Source organism: Anabas testudineus, chromosome 9 (assembly GCF_900324465.2).
Source record: "Anabas testudineus chromosome 9, fAnaTes1.2, whole genome shotgun sequence".
NCBI classification, from domain to species: Eukaryota; Metazoa; Chordata; class Actinopteri; order Anabantiformes; family Anabantidae; genus Anabas; species Anabas testudineus.
This window is the reverse complement of record NC_046618.1, coordinates 23,944,258-23,958,483: the sequence shown is the minus strand read 5'-3', so window position 1 is coordinate 23,958,483 and position 14,226 is coordinate 23,944,258. Positions and strand designations below refer to the sequence as shown.

The following is a 14,226-nucleotide window of genomic DNA, read 5'->3' as shown; positions in this document are numbered from 1 at the left end:
TGGTCAGGAGAATCGGAGGAGGAAAACATAGCTTTCCACTCCTGTCAGGATTTTAGCTGGAATGGAAGTTCAGTCATCAAGGTTTAAATTCTAATCTGAGGATTGAAGACCCTTCAGCCATCTGAAATAAGTGACTCTCTCTTCCTCTTCTTTCACTTTCCCTCTCTCGCACATTCTCAGGCTGACATTTGAAACCCATTAACCTGTGTTTCTTGATGCGCCAACGGCAACACCAAGCAAATCAAATTTTGGACGCATTATGGCTTTAAAACGAGGTCTGACTGCTACACACGACTTCTTGCTCTTCAATTAGGCCTGATAGCTGCTACCTTCACAAAACACTCTCAGATACAGTAAATGAGAGCTGGGGAAACATGGCCAAGTGTGCCACTCATTTTAACAACTTAAAATCTACACAGAACTCCAGAACCAGGTATTAGCAGAGTGGCCTTTAACATGATATATACCGTGACACAAACATGAATATACATCTAAACAGTGACAGTAAGGCAGCTTAAAGTAGGGTCAACAATGACACCTCACGCAGCAAGCTGGCACATTACAACCTGCCTTGAATGGGTACTGAAAATGATAAGGGACTGTGTAGCCTCAGACTGGACAGAGTGTCCATGCTGAGCCCTGTCCATAGCTGAAAGCATCTACAATGGGCAGGGGACTATGGAGCAATGGGACAAAGTGGAGTCTACCAAAAGAAAAATGTGTTATAGTCCAAGAGTTTACAAGGAACCCTGGCTTAATGTTTGCATCAGTGGCTAATATCATTGTTCATGAGTCCAGCATCAGAAGAACACTGAACAATAGTCTTTGTGGCAAGTTGCAAGGAGGAAGCCACTGCTCTCCAAAAAGAGCATGGCCACCAGTCTAAGGGTTGATGAACGCCATGTGGATGAGCGAGGTGGTTACTGAAAGAATGTTCTGTGGACAGACAGCATTAAAGGAGAGGTTTCTTGTTTAAATAAGAAGTGTTCAACATCAAGCTTCTGAGTCTAAACAGACAAACTTGATACTTTCATGTAGGGCGCAGTACCAGAGAAATAAAATGACAAAAGTTCCAGTACGCATTGTTTGTATTTCAGAAAGACACAAACTGGCAGAGTGGCGCTCACAAAAACAAGAAGTCACAGCTGACTTCCGGAGACACTGTGACAGCATCTCTCGTCTGGACATCAACGGAGACGCAGTAGAAAATTTTCTGACCTTCAAATTCCTGGGCATCCACATCACAGAGGACATCCAACCGACAACACTGCTTTGGTGAGAAAGGCACAGCAGCATCTATGCTTTCTTAGGACATTAGCAAGCAGAAGGTTGTACCTTCTACCATAGCTCTATCAGCAAAGTACTAACATACTGCACCATGCTAAATGTTCAGCAGTTGGCAAGACAGTTCTCCAGAGAGCAATTAACCCTTCCCAGGTCATTATCTACCAGCCCTTGCCCTGTGCTGGAGGACATCATCAGATCCACTGCTACCACAGAGCCAACAGAATATGAAAGGACAGGCATCCCGTCTTCACCCTGCCTTCTGGGAAACACTACAGGGCCATAAAGTCCAGCACCTCACGACTCAGAACCACCAGTGTTTACACCAGAACTATCACTGCAATGAACTCTGCCAAACTACATCATCTTAAAAGCCACATCACCACCAACACCAAATCTCATCCATGCTCCTCCTCTGAGGAACTGATGACTGTGAGCAATAATTGCTATAAAAGTGACTGTACGTACAATATTTATGGCTTACTAGGTTTTGATTGTTGTCCAAAGAACCATGTGTCTAATCATTGAACAATACATGCCATGTTCATATACTAGTTTATTGAGCTGTTGTCAGGTTTGTTTGGTTTAAAAAAAAAAAAGTTCCATTAAGACAGATAAAGGTCCTAATGGGTCAGGAAAACATCCTCAGCTACAGCAGTGTAGCCGAGGAGCAAATTATTCATTGAGCTGTGAGCTGTGCACTGAGTTGAGTGCGATGTACAATCCTCAGGATGATTTTACCACTGACTTTAAAAGCATCTTAATTTTGCCTAAGCTGCTAACAGACAAACAGCAGAGCATCGATCACAGCTGGTCTTGCTAACACATAGAGTGCACAAGCAAAACATGGGCAGATGTTCTGAAATGTATTATCTTTCCGATCATATGCAGTATTTCTCCGGCTTTTGGAGAGTGCACCTGCAGGTTAAGAAGCACATTGGTGATTATCTTTATTTGTTCTCCTGTGGCGGAGGAGGGTTTAGTCAAATAAATCACACAAGTAGTAGGAAACAATGAAAGGACAAGAACTGGTAGGAAAGACTTTTTAATAATAATATAAAAGGAAATTGATGGTAAGATCCTAGTTTTTAGCATAATCTGGTTTTAAGTTCTCATTTGTCTTGAGTGTGCTGATCCATAGCAAAACAGTGGAGGTTTTCCTCTTTACTCTCATGTCCCCTTAAGTCTTGTTGGATTTAACCATGACAGCGTTTCTATTTTTAGTCAGCATGACTCAGGGAAGATGGCAAAACACTCGATAGCTCATCAGTTTTCGTCTCACTGTAACAAATGCTTCTTGCCAGAATTACATTCTTCAGAGTCTCTGTGACATTGAAACGCCTTTGAATTTTTGCAAACCCTTGAAATAGACTCAAAATAAATGCCTTTTATGCAAATGTGAAGTGTTGCCTTACAGAGGGAATGCGCAGTATAAACAACATTTAAAACACAGAGAGCAGTGATCAGAAGATGCTTCAAGTAAATATCCCAGACCTTGAGCATCTGTAACTCAGTTTAGGGTTTGTTTGTTGTGACTCAATAAAAAAAAAAAAAGACTCTTTCCTGAGCTGTGTGCCTTCTCTGCATCCTCATTTTTCTGAAATCTGTCAACACCTGCAGCTGATTCTGCTTGAAACTGTAAGAAAAGGAATAAGTAGATCATTTTCGAGTGGCCGGGTTCACACCTGTCATGCGCCTCACTCTGCATCAACAACCTTTCAGTCTGTCTATTTAAGCTCAGAGCCCAGCTGTCCCTCTGCTCTGCAGGCGTTGAAGCTGCTTCTTTGCTCTGCAAGTATTTTCACACTCATATTTTCTGCTGCTGCTGCTTTGCTTTAAACTCTCAGCGTAGACTCTGCAGAATCCTGCCTGACTTCTTCTCTGAAGGTGTGTGTTCATATCTGCAACAATTACAGGTAGTGAAAAATCGACACTACTGTCTCTTTGAACCTCGATTTACTATTTATAATACTAAATTCTTTTCATTACAAGTCATTATGGTCAGAGTGAAGTTTTTTGTAAATTAATTAATTTATTATTTATTTACCATCCCAGAGAGGCATGAATAAAGTTCACGACTAACACACTAGACACTGGAGTTTGCCTCCAGAGTTTGTGGTTTAGGCAACAACAGTACTTTGGTTAAGGTTAGCCAACGTTCTTGCCTGTGTTTAAATATAAATAAGCACATTTCTTCACTATGAACTTTGCCTGTAATGAATCAGATGGCAATGTTTCCCCAGACATTAAGTAAGTGCTGTGAAAAAGTACTAAAGTCACTACAAGCAGATATCATACTGAAGGTCTGATCTGTCCTACTGGAGTTCAATAAGTGATGTGAGAAGAACAGAATTCTGAAATACTATTTGTTTTCTATAGCGCCAGAAGCCCCTCAGTATCTGTAATACGTCCTGAGGAAAGTGACTGATGAAATCAGCAATAAACCCGTAAGTGAAGTCTGACAGTAAACACAAAGATAAGAAGGTAGATAACAACATGTGGAACGGTGTAACAGATACTGTGCGACTGATGGATTTGTATATTTTGCATTTGAGTCAGTTGATCAGGTTTGGTGGTCATGAACTACCAAAAACCACCCACTATACTATACGACCCACTATTTTTACCTGATGTAAAACCAAATAAATGTGATTAGCACCATTAACTACTGACATTATTGTTCAGCTTGTCACCAGACAGCAGTGTGTGTGTGTGTGTGTGTGTGTGTGTGTGTTAGCATGCTGTGTTTGCAGCAGCCTGTGTGGTTTTCTTGGACCTGATTGATTGAGCTCTCCTAATTGTCTTTTCACAGTAACATACACATTATATTCCACATAGCTGGCCACTGCTGCAAAAGTTTGTGTATATCCATTAATTTCATTAGTTTATTTTTATGCAGTTGTCTCAAAATTGGTATTGAGAACAGTAGAAATTCAGTGGTAATGATGCAGACTACTAAATTTCTGGCATCATGACATCCCGATGTTCAGCATCAACATGTTTGTGATGTGAAATGTAATCCGTTCTGCATTGTATATCAGCAAGCACACAATAAGGCAAACATATAGTTAGTGCTTGTCATTGTTGTACAGTAAGTGCGCCAATTCTTTCCTGCCTTCTGGTTCTTCTTACATTTTAAAATAGGTTGGTTATGTGTATGCCAGTGTATTTTGAAAGGAGGCAGAAAAGAAAGGGATTATGTTACCACAGAATCGCACACAAAAAAAATTGGTATTTTGCATTTCAAGAGACCTGCTCATATTGACAGTAACATCCTGCAACTGCTCAGAGCCGAAAACATATGAAGCACCTCCACTATACTGATGAGTTCTCACTTCTACACTATGGGTTTTATATATAACAGTTAATTAGTGAACTTTAAATTTTACTGGACAGAAACATGCTCGCCGTTTCCCCTTTATGCTAACTGCACATACAGTATGTGGTATCAGTCCTTTCCAGAAATATTTTCTTTTCTAGAATATGTTAACCTGATGCAAATCACCATCTAACAGAATTTAGATGCAGTTCTTATATTATGCTTCATCTCTGGCAGACAGACACTCAGGCAGACTGTCTTGAAGTCAGACAGTCTGTGTAGCTCAGTTAAGAGTCGAGCCAATCACTGTCTGATTAGTGCTCATCAGGCTCTGGTCTCCTGCAGGGACAGAGGGGAGGAGAGCGGAAGGAGTGTGTGTGTGTGTGTGTGTGTGTGTGTGTGTGTGTGGGTGGTGGGGGGGTAGTGTTGAAGCTGAAATGGTGGTCTCGTCTTCTCATTTCTGTCTTTCCAATTAGTATTCTGCTTAATTAACATGCAACCTGCATCTCCCCCATTCAATCTCCTCCACCATCGGGGGGTGTGGGGGGGCTTCAGTTATCTTTGCGCCTCCTGAGCGATAGTCCCTGAGCAGCGGGGATGACTCCTCGGCAAGAAAATGTATCCTTCTCATGTCTCGCTCTCTCTTTGACTCTGACATTGTCCATCGCTCTGTATCTGACAAAATAATCCTTCCTCCTCCGTCTGTTTCTCGCTGCCTCCATCTTTACATTCCTCTCCATCACGTCTTTCCTCTGGTGGTTTAAAAATAGACAAAACCTTTGTTGCTATTCTGTCCATCTCCCCACTCTCTCTCTCACTGTGAGCCTGTAGGGACACACACTGAGCAGTGAATACATTTTCTCGCCTTTTTCCTCCATATTTATCTGTTTTTTATGCCCCGTCTGTTCCTCCTTCATGCCTCAATCTTTCTCCTCATTCTTCAGGTTCCTACTATACAAACTGTATGTTTGCACAATTGGATAGTATATATTTCAGCGCTAATCCCCATAGTGTCAGATACATTTGCTAGTGGAACTGTGTATGAATTGCTTCAGATTTTTCATATTATCGATGCATCCTGTTTCTCTGCGTCGCTTCACTGATGCTGCATCTCCACTTGGTTTACTTGAAACACAATGCTTTGAAGTTTTTTTCCTTGCATTCATTACCTCCACAGAGGGAGGTAGAGACTGACTTCAGCACTGTTTGTTTGTATGGCTGTTAGCTAGACATCTAAAAATCCACTCAAAGATTTTAATGCTAATTGGTTGGCTCTGGGCCATAATCATGAGTTCTTTGGGTTTAAGACCAGACTTGATACAGTGAACTAGGCTATGACTGAACATGTTTATCATTTTCTCATGAACTTCTTTGATCTTAACAGTTTAATGAAACTGAAAAAATACTTGTTTGTTTGTAGATAATAACATTTTTAATAAAACAAACACTGGATAAAAGTTGATCAGAATATAAAATTTTGCCACATGTATCCAATCACTGCATTTTGTACACTACCAGATTCTGGACGCACCTTCTCCTTCAGTGTTTTTTCTTTATTAGTGTCAAAATCGTAAATTAATACTGAAGATTTAAAACTGTGAAGGAACAAGTATGGAATTATGTAGTCAACAAAATGCTGCTAAACAACCCAGAATACCTTTTGCGTCGATGACAGCTTTACACCCTCTTGGCAGCTTAAATTACCTAGAGGTGTGTTTGGAGTTATTGTCTTGTGTGAAAACCAATGATGGTCCCATTAAATACAAACTAGATGGGATGTTGCTGTTAAATGCTGTGGTAGCCATGCTGATTAAGCTTTGACCATGTCACACCCACACCATCACACCTCCTCCTCATGATTCACTGTGGGAACCACTGAGAGATTTCACAAATTAATTCTTCACAAGAGTCTGTAAATTGAAAATCACTCTAGGTAAATGTAGCTACCTTGCACTAAAAGTAAATAAAATAAAATAATGAAATATAAAACATATTCTAGGTTCTTTAACATATTTTTGTTGACAACATAATTCCCTGTGTTCTTTCATAGTCTTCAGTATTATTGTTAAAAATGTTGCTGAACAATAGTTAAAACCAAACAATATACAGTTTACAATTTATAAAAGAACAATGAAGACAATGAGCAGACCAAGCAAATATTTAGCATTTATCTTTCCTAAAAGACCTAAATCACAATTGTTGTAAATTCCTGTTAATCAACCCACTGCTCAGCACTACAATTTAATAATGAACATTTTCAGGTTTTCACTGTGCTTTCTGATTTTAAATGTCTTGATCAAATAATGAAGTTCTATTTTATTAATTTTGGTGTTTTCTCCCTCTTGACCCATTTTTTTTTTTTTGTTGTTTCACACCCATTAAAGACTGTCATGGTCTGTAAGAAAACATTTGAATGCAGTTTCATCTCAGTGTTTTCACGGTGCTGGCTCTCTCTGTGCCTGTTTTATCCACCGTCTGTTTTTCTGTCACTTCATTTGAACTCTCTCTCTCTCACTCCAAGTCTGCCACAGAAGATATCCATCTTCTCTCTTCCATCCATCTTCGTGGCCTTTTTCGGAGCACTCTCGCCTGGAATATATATTCCCTGGCATATTGTTTGTATGTTCTCCTTCTTCTCCTTTTCTATTTTAGCCTCCACAGAGCGAGTAGCTCCAGTTAATTAATACTGGGCCAAGATACAAACGCCTCTCCACCAAACTCAACACTCCACTTCAGAGGCTGGTGCCTGGCAGAGCGAGATGGGAACAGAGAGATGGGATTTATTCATTAGCAGCCTGCAGTAAGGTACTACACCTCCGCCGAGAGGCTGCAGTGCTGAGCGCTGTCCTCGTTAACGGGCTATCAAAGTGTGGTAGCGTCAAAATTGGAGGGTGAACCATCACGCCGTCTGATCCGCCGCCCGGTTCTCCCATGGTATCATTTTGTAACGTTAGGTGGGTTTCTGGCTCAACTTTTATTCCTGTTTTGGACTCGTGATCATGTGCATTTCAAAGCCAAAACAGCTCTTCTGAGAATATCCAGTAATGTGTAAAAACAAGCTCAGTGCCTAAAAGTTCTGGAATGATAAGTAAAAGTAGCACCATCAAGTTTTTCTGGTAGCATATGTTTTTCAGACCCACACAATTTGATTTGGCCATATTTGTCTTTTCAGAGGACAAACGACAAATGTGTTGAAATATCCGTGATTTAAATCACAGCAGGTGATGTTGTGGCCTTTGATGACCTGCGATGGCTGACTGAAGAAGATGCTACACAATTCAGATATGTTTTCTAGTCTGCAGGTTTACGTTTTCTTTGTATACCGGCAGCTCTACATTCATTCAAAAATTAGGCCACACAGGCACATAAGCCGTTTAGTGATTATGTATGTATGTGATTGCAGTTTAGTCGCATACAGTCACAGCATAATATTTAAGAGATAGGGCTGGAGTTCGCTGATCTGATCTCCAGAGAGAGAAACTATCATTGTGTACCAGTGACAGCAAGTGTCAACTGGGAAGGTTAGAAGTACCAACCAGGAGTCTGTGGACTGAGGAAGATGATGGAGGACATTCATACACACAACAATGCCGTAGTCCTACCTTTAGGAAAAAACAGTCCAGTGAACCTGAGAAACCATTTCACAGGAGATAGAAATATTTACTCAACTCTGAGTCCAGACAGACTCCTGCTCTCTGGGAGCTGTCAGAAATTTGGATAAATTCCTCCAACTGCTTCTAAATGAACAGCTTCCAATTACAGCCTCTCCTGTTGAATTTATCCTGCAAACAGAGCTGTCTTTAGTTTTAATGAGGGGGACCAAAACAAACCATTTGCTGGAAACCTGCATCTCATTTTTCACACATTTCACCTTGGAGATAATGGGGAAGTGGCCAAAGTGCAGCTTTCACTCAGCCTGTTCTCAGTAAAAACAGTTTCATCTGTGATTATGAGCCTCTCAGTCTGTTTAGAGACTAAACAGGCAGGACAAGCACTAATCATAAAAATGGAAAGAAAAAAAAAAAAAAACGGAGTGCCTGAGTACCTGACAGTGCAGTGAAGTGTAAGTCTGGGCTTTTCCACACATCAACGCAAGAAAAGAGTTTTGTCAAGTGAAGCTAGTGGATTGCGTTCCAGCCATCTTGGCCCCACTGAAGCATGACAAAAGAATTTTATTTACCGATGTTTGACACATAAGACTTTCCACATCCTCAGCATCACAGACTGCATTTCAGTAAATGCTCAGACTCACTGGACAGTTTAATCTCAGGGGTTGAGTTCACTCTCTTTTTCAAAATCTGCCTATTTCAACACATGCACACAAACACACCACGTTATTCTGCCTCACAGCATTTAGCATTTCAGGTTAACATTTCTGCACCATCACACTGTTGTGAGGGTGGAAGTTTGGAACAATATCGCTTTAATGACATTAATTAATTAGCAGAGATTCCTGCAACACAAAGTTGGAGTCATAAGTCAGGTTTACCACTGTGATACATCATCTTTCCTACAGTTTCCAATCATGTGGGAAGTAGGGAAGTAAAGGTTTTAGTTCTTGCTCAAGAGTTCAGTTCCTCAACAGTCTGTGGTCACTGCTGTCTGATTCTGCTCTTCACGATGTGCCATAAATTTTCAATGAGAGACAGATCTGGACTACAAGAGCACACACACTCTGTGTCTATGAAGCTACACTGCTGAGGCCTGAAATTGTTCTGCTGTAACATTCTGCTAAAATATCTGAGTCGCTGCTTTGATAGCAGCATAAAATATGTCTTTCTAAAACTCCCACATATGCCTGTGCACTGATTGTACCTTTGCACATACCCTCATAGACGTTCTTTTGAGAATGAGAACCCAGAGATGTCTTTACCAAAAATAAGCTGAAATATGGACTCCTCTGACCACAGCAAATTCCCTTGCCTTTCCTTGTCCATCTGAGATGAGCTAAGGCCCAGAGAACTTAGTGGCTTTTCTGCACAATATTGATGTATGGCTTCCATCTTGTATAAATAAGTGTAAGATTTCTGGATGCAGCGGTGGGCTGTGTTAGGTGACAATGTTATTAGTGCAAAAACCTCACAACATAATTTCTGAAACGATGATTGTGTAACTAGAGTAGTGTAGCTTTTTGTCACTGTGAGAAGACAAAGCATAATTGATCTGTTGTGTACTGTACCTTATTACAGCTGAGTAAAAAAACTTTCACATCCCAGAATGACATGCGGCTGCCTGAATTATCAAAAACACTCCTTACCTTCCTCGGTCTCGTGCCAGACGATTCCTTCCAGGTTGACACTAGTTCCAGGCTGACAGGGCCCCAGACAGTGCGAGTCACCCTCCAGAGCCCCTGAGACGCCTCCGTCCTGGGTGTTGGTGCCGATCGACCTCGTCCTCACCGCCAGCTGCTTAGGGTTTGAGGTGGGCAGGGCTGGAGGGGAGAAGGAAGGGGCAGAAGGCAGAGAGGAGCCAGGGGCCCCGGGGTGGCTTGGAGCAGGTGGTGCTGGCACCGTGAACATGGGGTCCACCTGAGTGGAAGAGGAGAGAATTCATTAAAGATTAGAGAAACTACGTGCAGTCTAAAATGTAATTTTACTTCCCTTCATTTCCGTTCCAGTTCAATTCAGTTCAGTTTCATTTTGTTTAATAAGATTTAGGTCCATGACTGTGCTGAATCCAGAGATAAATATAAGTAAAAAAAAGATTATTAATGTCATTGTAATATTCCTGACATGAATCCATCTGACATCTGATTATTTCAATGTTGGATCCTGCTCAATAATGCAGGCAAAGAATTGGAAGGACATTTCTCCAAATGTCATACCATTCATTATTCTATCTGCCGTCTGCAGCTACCTACTTCCTAATACTGAGTGGCAGCTAATCATCTCTCAACTATACCCAGACTTATACATTCTTTTTCACTCTGTCTATTTAGATTCATCTACATCTCCCTACCGAGACTGGTTGGGTCCTGAAGTAGCAAATAATTTGCCCATATTCACTATGAGAAGTTGGGATGGTTGTTTCCAACCGACAACCTACACACAGAGGCCGCAGATTATAATTAGCTGCCACTTTTGCACAGAGCGACTTGGCAAAAACCTGCAACAGTATAATAAGGCAACATTACTGGAGTTTATCCAGTGAGACAAAACAACAAAAATGGTTTCTCTGTTGACACAGAAAATGAGATTTGTATGCTGTAAAAGTCTTTCGTGTGAATCAGCTTCTCTAAAAAGCAGGCTGTTTTCTGTGGACTAAAGCTCTCATATTTGAAATCTGAGGGTTAGTCACAAAATTCTATCCTTTATGTCAGTCGGGGAATGCAGACTCAATCTTGGTAGAGCATTCGTCTCGAACAATGAGCTCTGGGGTTCTGTGGTGTATGTAAGACAAATATTTGTATAGTTTTTGTTACACTTTTTCAGAAAGCTCCAGGAAGCTTGTGCTCACACAACATGGGTCTCGTCTTGTGCTTTGCCAGAGCTCTACTTTTTCTTTATATTTTTTCAGAAAAGCCTCAGAAATACTAGAATTTCCCATTGAAGCAAATCTATTTAGCTGTATATTACAAGGTAATGTATACAGGTGAAAACATATCAGAATTACTTGTCACTAAACTAATTTTATGGCGATATCAGAAAAACACTGGGAGGAAGAATGTTATTTTTTAATAATAGCTCAGATAGCTCCACAGTAAAGCTTGTTTTTTGTGTCTGTCAGGGCTAAAAAACCCAAACACAAGTCTGGAAAATGCTTAGAATCTCAAAGTGACCCTCTGGTATTTTACTACAAGCTGAAATGGCAGACAACAACTAAATTAGTATCTCAGAGGCTACAGAGCCCCTGACTTCACTTGACATAAACAACATATTCAGCTCTGAACAGTAACTTCAGCCAAGAAAATAGACTAGAAATGAGAAGCTGCTTTTCTGTCTGACTTTAACTGTGGAAGGTATCTACAATACGTGAGTTCATCAATGTAGACTGCAGATGCCTTATATTACCTTTAAATACACATTTTGGATTGTAAAACAAATTACGTCTCCCATGTCTTCCATTGGAGGAGCTTTAAGGAGGGTAGCATTAACAAGTGGAATGATTACAGCATGTAAAACCTGTTTCAGTTTCCATCTGGAAAGAAAGAAAAAAACTATTAATGTTTAGGGTAAATCTGCTGCTGCTGCATCATTGGAGAGAACATTCAGACTGAACGTTTGTCAGATTTAGCAACACTAAAACATTTATTCAAGGTTAATTTGAATATAATCATTATTGAACCTTTCAAAAAAGCTTCACTAATGAAGTGAGGGTTAAGCTGAAAGCTTCTGCTTGCAGAAAAAACTACAACACTTTACTGCATCGGTAAGCTCTGTCTTGTCGGCTGCTCCCTAAATGTCAGTGACTTTAACACTGAACTAGCACAGAAGCAGTAAGACTGTTGAGTCCCAGGAAAGCAGCCATGAATAATACACGTATCATGATCGGAGGAAAAGTACATTGAAGAGTTGAGTGTTCATATAAACAAAAATATTCCCAGCCTTAGTCCTGTCATGTGTAAATCATTACCATTACATTCAGCGTTGCATTCTTTTCATTTGAGGACATATTAATTTTCAGTTATATCACATTTCTTCACTTTCTAGTTCATAAAACCAAGAACAAGTTTTCAAAGCTTTTGACTGATACTACAGACTACATCACCATGGTTACACATGCAATGAAATACTAAGTCACTGGTGCTGCTGCACTCTTATCTTTGCTACTTCTTATGGTCCCAATTACAACAGCTCTGGGAAATAATTCTGCTGAGAGAGCAGCAGCAATGAAGGATTTTTTCCTCTGTTATGACTCAATAAAGATTATGAGCTCGACAGATATCTCACTGCACGATATTCTTGAGTAATTTCCAAGTTCAAAAAAATGTCCTTGCCATGCCAAGTCTGTAAATACTTGAAAAACTGCAGCACAGTCCAACACAAAGCTCATCTGTGGCGTTTCACTTCCCAGATAAAGGAGTTGTGCTTCTGTTGTGTTATTGTGAAGATCAATCTGCTGCTCACACAGGTCTCTCTCAAATCTGACAACAAATTGTTTTTTCTTGGCTCTTTGGAAAGAAAGACACAAAAGACCCAATGGTTTTCTGTGCTTTTCTTAAAATCCCTTTGCTATTTTTCTTTTAGAGCAGCTTAAACTGCAGAGATTAATGCCAAGTGCAGCTCTGTGGACTAGATATAAGCAGATATTTAAATTAAAGAACTGGAAATCAGAGTCAACTAGTTTGATAAGGATACCCATAATGAGCATAATAGTTTCTCTAGAATTATCAACCAATTTGATTTGCTGGTGTTAATGTGACTCATAGACTTTAAGGTAGCTCTTTTTAGTGCCATTTCTGGGCTAGTGCAGTTTCCGAGTTGGTGTAAACTGTAAGCCTGTCATTACATCACATATGTATATACATCTCCATACAACAATGCCAAACATAACAACAAGCACTACTGTACAAGCTCTGTGACCCTACACTTACACCGAAAGACTACTGGTCCAACACATGTGGGCCGTTTGTTGTGATTGCAATAGACATTGATCACGTTTGTTAGAACTGTATGTAGGATGTTAATGTCTTTGTTACCTTTAGCCTTCAGCTAGATAATTAGCATCGAGTATAATTTATTAATCAAAATACAGTCAAACAAATCTAAATCTATAAATGATGAACTGATTTTTACCTTTAAAAAAGCTTTAGTTTGTGTTGTTGGTCACTATAACCCAGCTCTCAGCCTCTGACACTAGTGGTTCTTGGTTTCAGACCTGATGTCTGGAATCAGTTTTCCTGGCCAAGAGCCAGTTCTAAGGTCTAAACATACAGGTCAGATGTGTATTTATTTGGACAGAGGCATAATGTCTGCATTTTTTCTCTATAATATCAAAACTATAGATGTGAAATATAACAATAAATGAATTAACAGACTCAACGCCAGTTTTGGTTGCTCAAAAATATCTGGACAGTTGGCTGCTCACTGTTCCATGGACAGCTGTGTGTTATTCCCTCTTAATTCATTGTGCAAGTGAGCAGATAAAAGGTTCAAAGTTGATTCTGCTGCGTTACAATTGTATTTGGAATCTGAACAAGCCTACATTAGACGGAAAAAAACCAAAACAAATCAAACAAAGAGACAGAAAACACATTAGATGTGGACAAATCAACTATCTGGTACATTCTTACAAAGAACAAAATCTGCTAAACTGGAACATCAAGAGGTTGAAAGATTATGACAAACAACTGTGAGGATGACAGAATAATTTTTTCCAATGGCGAAGAAAACCTTTAGCTTTATCATGTACCTTTTTTTTTTTATATATATAATTTTTAGTAGAAGCCTGCTCTAAAACTATCTTATTATGGTGAGATGCTGTCAGTACCTCCTATGACCCAAACTCATTCAACAGTACTGGCAGTGGTGCAGAGATATTTGCTTGTAAAGTGGGTTATGGACCTTTTAACCAGTTAAAGAATTTCAACCATTTCTGCTTGATTAGTAAGTTGCAGTGCAGCTTCAATTTTTTTTATTTTGATAACGACTAATACCTCAAAGGTTGTGCCGAGCGTGGCAGGG

General features: G+C 40.0%; 1 protein-coding gene across 1 annotated transcript in view; it reads right to left on the bottom strand.

Annotated features, from left to right (window-relative positions):
• The window catches only part of znf608 (zinc finger protein 608), a 50,882-nt gene that overhangs the window by 15,631 nt on the left and 21,025 nt on the right, over positions 1-14,226 (bottom strand). Inside the window, exon 2 of the mRNA XM_026342665.1 lies at positions 9,861-10,131. Coding sequence (XP_026198450.1) covers positions 9,861-10,131 — 271 coding nt within the window. The remainder of the gene's footprint in view (positions 1-9,860; positions 10,132-14,226) is intronic.